Below are 10079 nucleotides of genomic sequence, written 5' to 3' on the forward strand. Positions count from 1 at the left end.
TACTTAACATCTTTATGGTTTGGTTTCAGACAGTGGAAAACTGTGTGTGTACCTTGAGAAACCTTTCTTACCGTTTGGAACTGGAGGTGCCTCAGGCACGTCTGCTAGGTATCAATGAATTGGATGACTTGTTAGGAAAAGAATCACCTAGCAAAGATTCAGAGCCAAGTTGCTGGGGAAAAAAAAAGAAGAAGAAAAAAAAAACTTCACAGGAGGATCAGGTATACCTTTTTCTTCGTATTACAAATACATCACCTACTTAGCTAATGCTGGGGGAAAGTACAGAGTTTGAAGAAAAACTACCATAAGTTGAATGAAAATATAGAGGTTTCCTGTACTTACAAATTTATGTTCACTTCTCAGTGGGATGGAGTTGGCCCTATACCAGGATTTTCCAAGTCTCCTAAAGGGGTAGAAATGCTATGGCACCCATCTGTGGTAAAACCATACCTAACACTTCTAGCAGAAAGCTCCAATCCAGCTACTCTTGAGGGCTCTGCAGGATCTCTCCAGAATCTTTCTGCAGGCAATTGGAAGGTATCTGAATTCCTACTCTTCCTCCTATAGTTAAATTTTTGCTGTTCTGTTTCAGTAAGGTATTGGAATGGGTTTAGGGAGAACCAGGTAATTTTCTAATACATGCATATCAGTGTTTCCGTCTGGTGTCTGTCATTCCTGCTTATGCGCTATGGAAGTATAATTTCCACAGTGAAAAGCAATGCCAAAGATGGTAGGTAGGAAGAGCAATCTGGAAACTGGCCTTGAAATTGGTACCACTTATTTAAAATAAACAGAAGAATCTTTATTCTGGTACATGTTAGAGCCAAAAAAAAATCTTAACTGCTGTGAGTTCTGGTGGGAAGGTACTGTCAAAATAAGACCAGTGCCAAATAAATATGTATACTATACAGTAATAACACTTCACAAGATCAGGACTATGGTACTCTATATTAATTGGTTCTGAGAATAAATGAGTTTATCTGTTTTATTTCCATACATTCTTGCTTATGACCTTTGCGTACATAACATTAATAGTGTTCTCATGTAGTGCTATTGTATTTGTCACAGAGATTAAAAAAAATGTTAATTGGTTTCTTTGCTGTAGATAAACAGCTGATACTTTTTCATTTTATGCCTGCTTTAAAGTTGGTCCTAAAAAAATATATACTGTTCCCTCTTTAATAATTTGTCATCTATTAAGTTATTTTATCTGTTAGGTCCCTTTCTTTAAACATTGCTCCATACCAGGAATGAGTGAAAAAAATAGCAGAGAAGCAACACTTTTTACTAATAAAAAGATACGCATTTAACATATCTTTCAATTGTTTTTAATTGGAAGATTTTCCCTAAAATACTTAAGAATTACAACCTAATAAGAGATCATTTTAATTAGAATGTTCTACTAGATATGAGAGTAACTGGAGTTCGATTACAGTTTGCAGCATACATTCGAGCCGCTGTAAGAAAAGAAAAAGGTCTGCCAATCCTTGTGGAACTGCTGAGAATGGATAACGATAGAGTTGTTTCATCTGTGGCAACTGCCTTAAGGAACATGGCATTAGATGTTCGTAATAAGGAACTTATTGGTAAGTACAGAACTGTACTGAATAAAGCACGGTTACCAATACGTCAGACCTTTATTGAAAGAATACTAGGATGAGGTTCTACCAATAGAAATAGCATATTACGTCGTGTTACTTGTCTCACAGAAATAAATCTTTTTAAAAACAGTAGCTTTTCAGAGTAGCATTGTCATTTCAGTTTGTCTTTAGCCATCTTGCATGGCGATCTCTTTACAACAGATTGAAGTCACCTCAGCCAAACTAAACTGGACAGGAAACTGGCAGTACAAAGTCTGACTGGAAACAGAACTGTACTTCCTTGGAGCGAAATAGTAACTTTCTCAGAGGACTTCAAGGTCCCTTACATATTCTGAGAGAATAGGACAGCCCCACTGTCGTCACATCAGTAAATACTTAATTTAACAGTATTGGATAGGGGAAGAGGGGGGAAAATTCCTCTTCTAGTGAAGTATTTCTACCAAATCACAGGTATAGAGCAGTATATATGTGCCCATGCTGAATTAAGAAATCAACAAGGGTGGTTCCTAGAAAAACTTAGTTTCCTATTAGTCAGCTTTAGTATTTAATATTTTGAGCACTCATCTAAGCCTTTCTCATTTAAAAAAAAAAAAAAAAAAAGCAAACATTTTTCCTGCCTTGGTTGGGAATCTGTCTATTGTGGCAAGTGTTGAACATACCTCACTCTCAGCTTCAGACTGCTATACTCTAAGCTAACCCTACTAACATGTGTCAAGGTGTAGAGATGTTTGATATCTGTTACAGAAGAATTTTCTATGTTTTAGGCTACCAGGGTAAGTACATAAGAGCTATTTATACAAATAAGAGTGAGTTACTCTCAAAAAGATGGTAAAACTTTTTCAGCTGCATTTATACATTTCTGGAGCTTCACCATCTAGGATGTTCAGGATATGTTTTCTTGCAGAGTAGGTATTACATCTATTAAAAAATTGGTGAAAAAAAAATCAGGTCTGTAAATTAGTATATAAATTAGTATATAAATTAGTATATGCAAATGTGTGTTTGTGAGCTTGCCAAAAGATTGGCTGTGACAGAATACTACTGTATACAACGTAGTTGGTGCTAGTATTCCAATGTGTTTGAAATTGAATCGCTTTTGTTTGTGGAATTTGTTAATTTCTTTGCGTTTTTTTTTACTCAGGCATGTTATGCAAATAGCTAGCTAATAGCTTTGAGTAAAGCTTATCCATTGAGCGCTATTATGTACAAATACATGTCTTCAATAAAGTAATTTATTGAATTAATAATCATTTAATTATCAACATAGCCTAAATAAGAAAAATATTTACCTTAGCTTTAGTTAATTTCCTTTGTTTGCAGTTTGATTATTCCTGTGCATCAGTCAGTAATTGAAATTGAAAGAGTTGAGATCTGATCTCTTGGAAGTAACAAATAATGTCTGAAAGGAAAGCTTCCAATTGCTGTAAGGATTTCATTAACCCTTCCACAAATGAAGTTTAGGCATAAACACCACTCCTTGAATCATAAAAATAATGTAATGTTTTCTTTGAATGATTCTGCTTTCTCCAAATAATCACTGTTTGCAAGCGCTCCTGTTTTAATAAAAATGCAGCTTGCTTCTCATGTTTTAAGCCAGAAGGGAGAAAAAAAAATCAAAAATTGATCTTTAGTCTCACTTGACCATGTAACGTGCAGATTCTTGGAACTTTTCTCTGGTTTTGATCCTATGTTCCATTTTATTTCTTTAAGGTGCAATTTATTAATGAGTCCTAGAATTTTAACTCTTAAATACCAAAATGTGTTTTCTTACTTGATTCTGTTGATGGTTTTTTATAGGTAAATATGCTATGCGAGATCTGGTGAATCGGCTTCCAGGAGGCAATGGTCCAAGCATATTGTCTGATGAGACTGTGGCAGCTATCTGCTGTGCTTTGCATGAGGTCACTAGTAAAAACATGGAAAATGCCAAAGCCCTTGCTGATACTGGAGGAATAGAAAAGCTGGTGAACATAACAAAAGGAAGAGGTGACAGGCAAGTAGGCAACAAACTTCATACCTAAATGCTTTCTCTATTCCATTTCAAATGTTTAAGAACACAGGAAATGGTTTGGGTTTGTTTGTTTTGTCTTTTTTAACTCACAAAAAAAAGGGGGAGAGATCTGGTTTTGCAGTCCTGATCTGAGTAGCTATCAGAGTCTGAAGCACACTGGGACAGGAGAGGCAGTTGGTATGGTATCTACCATTCTTTTACAGTCTATTCTTTAAAGCTGTTGGAGGCTTTTATAGTTGCAGACAGTAATCATGTTAATGGGGACTGTTCAGGTAGAATGGTATTAAAAAACTTTTCTTCTTTTAAACATCCACATCATTCGTGGAATATTTAGAGCTTTTCATAGTCAGAATATTTTGACACCTTTGTCAGGATGCATCACAGTAACTCCTAATTATATGTAGGTTGTGAGGAAAGCTTGCCCTACCAAGCAGTTTCCCTAGCCAGTGGGATTTTCTGGAATAGGATTGCAGGGCAAGTGTTGTTTGGTCAGATCTGGCTCTGCAGACTGATTCAGGTATAGCTGTGTCATGGAGCCTGGTGTGCTTGGAGTTTTGTTAGCTGAGCTCAGCACAGGGCATTATCATACATTGTGTTTATGTAATGATACTAAAAACTTTCAGAACTGGATAGCTGAGGATGAAGGAACAGGAGTACAAATGGCTCCTGAGTTGTGCACCATCAGCACAGCACAGTTAGTGCAGCCTCAGGGCACCCCATCTGGCTCTGACCAGCATCTCTGCTTTGAATTCCTTGGCATATCTGATGGAATTCAGATTAGCAGGACTCTTGTGTAAACCAAAATATCTCAGATCTCCGTTTTTTTTGGATAGAAGAAAAATGATTATGTGTTCAGCCCTGTGTACTATTCCCAGTGTTGCTCAGATGGTAAGGAGGAGGAAAGGATCTCCAGCTATGGAGAAGTTGGTCTGTGTGAATTAAATGTACTGCATTTTTAACAAAATCTGCCTCAAAAAGAGAGTGTGGACTATATTTTCAGTATCCACAATTTATGATGCTTCATGTTTTCAAAGCACAGACTCAACTGCAGCTGTGACTGCAGTGGTCCTTTACATGACTGTTGTGGAGGTGACGTGTAAAGTAGCACTTGCAACTCTAAGGGAACAGGATACGCTGAACAAATTTAAAACACGGGGAGAACAGCCTCAGGTTGTACCTAATCAGGTTTAGATTAGATGTCAGGAAGAATTTCTTCACAGAAGGGATGGTTAGGCATTGGGACAGGCTGCGCAGGGAAGTGGTGGAGTTGCCATTTCCTGGAGGTATTTAAGAAAGGTGTGGATGTTTAGTGGTGGACTTGGTAATGTTAGGTGACGGTTGGACTTGATCTTATGGGTCTCTTCCAAACTAAATGATTCTATGAAAATTTTTCAAACAGAAGTGTCTACTCATTGACTGACACTATAAACTGCAGTTCTGTCCAGCATTTTTCTTTCAGGCTTTTATTTCAAAAAGTATATTTGGATGAATCTTCGCACTGATGGAAAAAGGCGTATGTTTAATGTAGGTGTCATGCTGTGGCATTTAATTTCAAATCACTTCTTCAGTACTACTACCATTTCTCTTTAAAAAGATGATGTGATTTTATTTTTAATAAAACTGGAGCAGTTTCCCTAGCCTTGCTCTTGAGAATGGAAAGGTGTTTCCCTGACCAATAAATGTTTTCAGTAGTGCAACACAGAACTAGAAAACAAGTCTCAGTATGAGGTTGTCTGGACACTTTCAATACTAGCTCCCTTTACTTCGTTGTTATCCTACAGTTACGAACCTTGTGTAAAGATTTCAAGTATACAGTCTCTGTTTTTATGAAATATACTAAACAATGTTTCTTATGATTTTTTATTTTTGTAGACGATGACAATCTGTATTTCTCATGTGGGTGACCCAAAGAAAGAATTTCTAGGCCAGAGCGGGAAATAATTGTCATGCTTTATCTGTCTCTGCACCAGCCTGCTTGTTTAGACTGCTGACACAGCTGTGCTCACACTGTTGTAATGCAGGCATGCATTACTGAAACCTGAAGAGATGACCTGACTTGCTTCACAGCTGCAGGGTTTAGACTGTTCCCTAGCTCACAAATATTATTTTGTTGAAGTGGAGTTTCTGCTTTCTACTAATGTAATATTCCTTATTTCCTTAGATCCTCACTGAAAGTTGTCAAGGCAGCTGCCCAGGTACTGAATACGTTATGGCAATACCGAGATCTCCGTAGCATTTATAAAAAGGTAGATTACAAAAGTAGCCTCCACTGGAAAACAGTTCTACAAAAACTGTTAATTTAATGCAAAGCAATTTATTTTGTTCTCTTCTTTTTACCACTCCACAGGATGGATGGAATCAGAGTCATTTTATTACACCAGTATCAACACTAGAGCGAGAGAGATTCAAATCGCATCCTTCTTTATCAACAACAAATCAGCAGATGTCACCTGTCATACAGTCAGGTCAGTCAAGACACGAAAAGAGATTTGCCAAAGGGGTACCTTGTGTCTCATTTTCAAACTCAAATAGCCTTTCAGTTTATTTGTCATCCTGTCTAAAACATGGGGGCCATGCTGTGTCTCCTCTGTATTTAAACATATAAACAAGACTGCACAAGAATTTCATGTTCTCTGAATGTTACCTTAGCTGATATTACTGTCAGGTTCCATATTCCACAGAGTTTGTGAGGTGTCTCTACAACAGCATTTTAGTTTGGATAAGAAGCACTTCGCAGCCAATCTCCCCATTTACTCCTTAATGCCATTCAAAGTGCAAACAGTCTCAGAATGTGTGAATTGTGTTCCTTTTGGAAGAAACTAAATTGGATGGTGTGCTTCCAGAGCAACGATGTACTCTGTCTGATGACAGACATCCAGTCTGTGGGACAAGATTAGATTTAGTCTTAAGTAAAATCCTCAGAGTGTACAGTGTAGACATCTTGATTTTGTCACCTTTGCCCTCTACAAAGCCACTCCTTTTGTGTTGTATAACATGGCAGGGTAGGTGTAGCCTCACAGAACATGCATACTTAAAAGCATGTAAAGAAAATACATCAGCAAGGAACCTATTTTTGTTCCCTGTAATGTTCCATTAGGATGAGCAAGACAAATAAAAAAATATCTTTTCTGACTGCTTCTCATTTATTGCAGTAATCTCCCCTTTGTTCCTTTAACATTTCCAGGAGTAGGATTTAGATGTTGGACAGGGTTGATGTACAAGGCTTCAAGTAGGTTTTGTATACTCTTCATTTAGCATTTGTTATCCAATTTACCTTTCTATTTTTGTGTGAATAGATCTCTCTTAATACTGAGAAATACATATTTACCATGACTGCTAAAATAACAGATCAGCTCCTATAATACACTTGTTTAATTACTACTTTTTATAAAAGGAACAGTCCTCACATGCTACTTCATGACATGAGTGAATGAAAAATAGACTCAGACAGGAATTTATTTTGCTATAAGCAGTACACCTACAGTGACTAAGGGAAAGAAAATGTCTTTCATGCGCATAGTTCCCCTCAACCACCAATATGCAGGACTTTCTTTGTCTAATATCATACAACAGCAGACTACTGATAACAGTTCCAGGGGATTTTGTAATTCTGATCTTACCATGTTCCTCATTCAGTTTTCTCCCAGCCTTTTGGGATTCTAATAAATTGTCCCAAACAAAGACCCCCTTGTCATTCTTGAACAATGTGATACCAAAGGCAGTTTTCACCTTTACACCTGGTCACCAAGTTGCATGTACTGCCATCAAAATAGCATCTTGAACTGGAGGACTGTTTAAGCTCTATATCTACAGACAGAGCCAAAATATCTTCTCAAACTAAGCAATGACAATGAAGCAAATATTGCTTCAGTAAAATCTAGACAGTTCCCTCAGCCTATGTGTAAAAGGGTATTCCAAATCCTCATCTCAGAGTTTTCTCCCCCTAAGATATGCTAACAGAATGACTTTGCTGCTCCAGTTTTGTGAACTACAAGTAGGAAATAAGAGGGGAAGTTCTAACGTAATATTCAGAGGCTGTTACACGTCAAAGAGAACTTATTTTTTTTTGTTTTGTTTTTTTTTAAATCCTAATAGGAAGTGCCTGTTTTTCTGTTCCAGAGTATGAACAAGCGTAAATTATTATGGTGGAAGTCTGGTGCACAGAACATATACACAAAGAGCACTGTGGCAGTAGCCTTGCAGATTACAGTGTACACAGTAGATGCATGGTAGAACAGTTCCACTTGGTCTGTAGCCATTGTTCTTTGTTACAGTCACTTGATTGTACACATCCTATTATTAATGCACACGCTATATTGAACAGTTTCAGAATTTTAATAACGCCTCAAAAATTAACCTTTGCAGCTATGAATACGCTAGGAAAAATATCAGCAATTAAACTATCCATAATAGCACAAAACTGTGAGATATGATCTAACGGGCATGGCTAGTGGAAGAAGATAATGTTTTGAAGCAAAATTTCTAGAATTTGTTTTTAAGTACGTAAGTCAACAAACCAGTTGTCTGTGAAAGAGAAAAGATTTAGCAGAACAAACTGTTTACAACTGAAGTAGAGATTCAACTGTTCACTGTAATACCACAAAGTAATCTGTTGTTGTCAGCCAACTGGAGCTGACCAAATGGCCAAGGTTCACTTCTGCATGCTAATGTAAGAGCAATAACACAAGTCTGTGTGTGGATTGCTTCAGCCAGGCAAGTTTTCTGTTCCTGTCTCAGGTGATATGGTGGACTTGGAGATTTTATTTAAGTACAAGATACGTAAGATCATAAACTTTAGCAAACAAATGAACAATTACATTTGTATTTGAGTAGCTGTGCTAAAGAAAATGTCATATGCAAAATGAAATGGGTAAAGTTTCTTATTTTAGTTGTAAGCATTATGGAGTAATGACTCACTGTAATACAAAGTTTAATGATAATTTAATGGTATGTCATTGATTGCTTTCATAATTGGTGTTCTGCATACAGGAAAAGCTATGTAACTAGTTTTAGTTTTGTCCTTTACACACAAGTTTACTCATTTCATTTGCTAATCCTTGGGAAAGGAAGGGATGAGGAGAGAAGAGAGAAGGTTAGGTCTGAGAAAGGATTTTATTGCACATAATGGTAATCTTTATTTTTTCATCAGTTGGCAGCACATCTTCATCACCGGCTTTATTAGGAATTAGAGAACCCCGCTCTGAATATGATAGAACACAACCTTCTATGCAGTATTATAATAACCAAGGCGACGTCATTGCACATAAAGACATATATACTGGTAAGATACTTGTTAGGTGAACTCTTACCTCAGGGTGTTCAAGGAAAGGTTGGACGTGGTGATTAGGGGCATGGTTTAGTGGGTGACATTGGTAGTAGTGTGATAGTTGGACCAGATGATCTTGAAGGGCTTTTCCAACCTTAATGATTCTATGATTCTCTTCCTTATATAAGGAGTTTATACAGCCATAATATGGACAGTTGCATTAGCAGGCCTGTTACTACTAAATGTTGTTTTCTATTTTTATTCATTTATATTCACTGCAGGAAGAACAGAAGAGGTTTTTCATCTCGCTGCTATTTTCTTTAAAATTGTACACATTACCAGAATAAGAGGAGATCCAGTTTATACACTGGGAGATGAGGTGTTTGGAAATCTCATTTTAGTTTAAAAATCTATTACAGAAAATTGTTTTATTATGCACATTATATTATTATAACCATACATCATATATATGTGTGTGTGTAATGTTATTGTATTATAAAACTATACCAAGAGTTCATATTTTCCCTGATTTTACTTTTCTCTTCTTACTATTTGATACAAGTCGCAAAATAAGAGATGACAGTAAATAGGGAGAAAGAAATTTTTTGTATTAAAATTAGTCTGGTAAGTAAAAACAGCAGCACAAAAAATTCCTCAGTTTTAATTTAGCTACTACTGAGAAATAAAATTCACTTGCATTTTATTGTTATATTATTAATAGACTCTAAAATCTGAAGACTTGATTGTTTGGGTGCTATATATTTTTTTTCTAGGTAATATAAGAGTAAATAGACAAAAGAATAAAGGTTGAAGTTGATGCCATTAAACTATTTTCTCACAGGTTCCAGCAAACCTTCACCAATTTACATCAGTTCCTACTCCTCACCAGCAAGAGAACAAAATAGACGGCTACAGGTAACTGAAATTTTATTTTGAAATGATACTGATAAAAAGACTCAGACTATGGTGTTTTAATGGAACTTAAAAGAGTTTATTTCATAATATCAGAGTGTTTTGGGTAGAGTGTATCTACACCATTTTAAATTTGTTATTCAGCATTACCATACTTAAAAGTACATAAGCTATTGCCAGTTTATTATTTTGTTTTCTTTTTATAGTCACATATTTTAGTGACTGACCATATTTTGTTACGGTTGGATCTGAGACCACTTTTCTGACTTGACAGGTGTTTTTGGTAGCT

At 36.3% G+C, this 10079-nt stretch overlaps 1 protein-coding gene across 4 annotated transcripts in view; it reads left to right on the plus strand.

The window, feature by feature from the left end:
- Positions 1-10079, plus strand: part of PKP4 (plakophilin 4) — an 88639-nt gene that overhangs the window by 77266 nt on the left and 1294 nt on the right. For all 4 annotated transcript variants that reach the window (XM_084524072.1, XM_084524074.1, XM_084524073.1 and 1 more), the window contains 8 exons: positions 30-221; positions 364-537; positions 1436-1586; positions 3399-3594; positions 5774-5858; positions 5960-6077; positions 8762-8893; positions 9720-9793. In XM_084524072.1, the coding sequence (XP_084380198.1) occupies positions 30-221; positions 364-537; positions 1436-1586; positions 3399-3594; positions 5774-5858; positions 5960-6077; positions 8762-8893; positions 9720-9793 (1122 nt within the window). The remainder of the gene's footprint in view (positions 1-29; positions 222-363; positions 538-1435; positions 1587-3398; positions 3595-5773; positions 5859-5959; positions 6078-8761; positions 8894-9719; positions 9794-10079) is intronic.

The sequence above is a fragment of the Aythya ferina genome (assembly GCF_964211825.1).
Source record: "Aythya ferina genome assembly, chromosome: 6".
NCBI classification, from domain to species: Eukaryota; Metazoa; Chordata; class Aves; order Anseriformes; family Anatidae; genus Aythya; species Aythya ferina.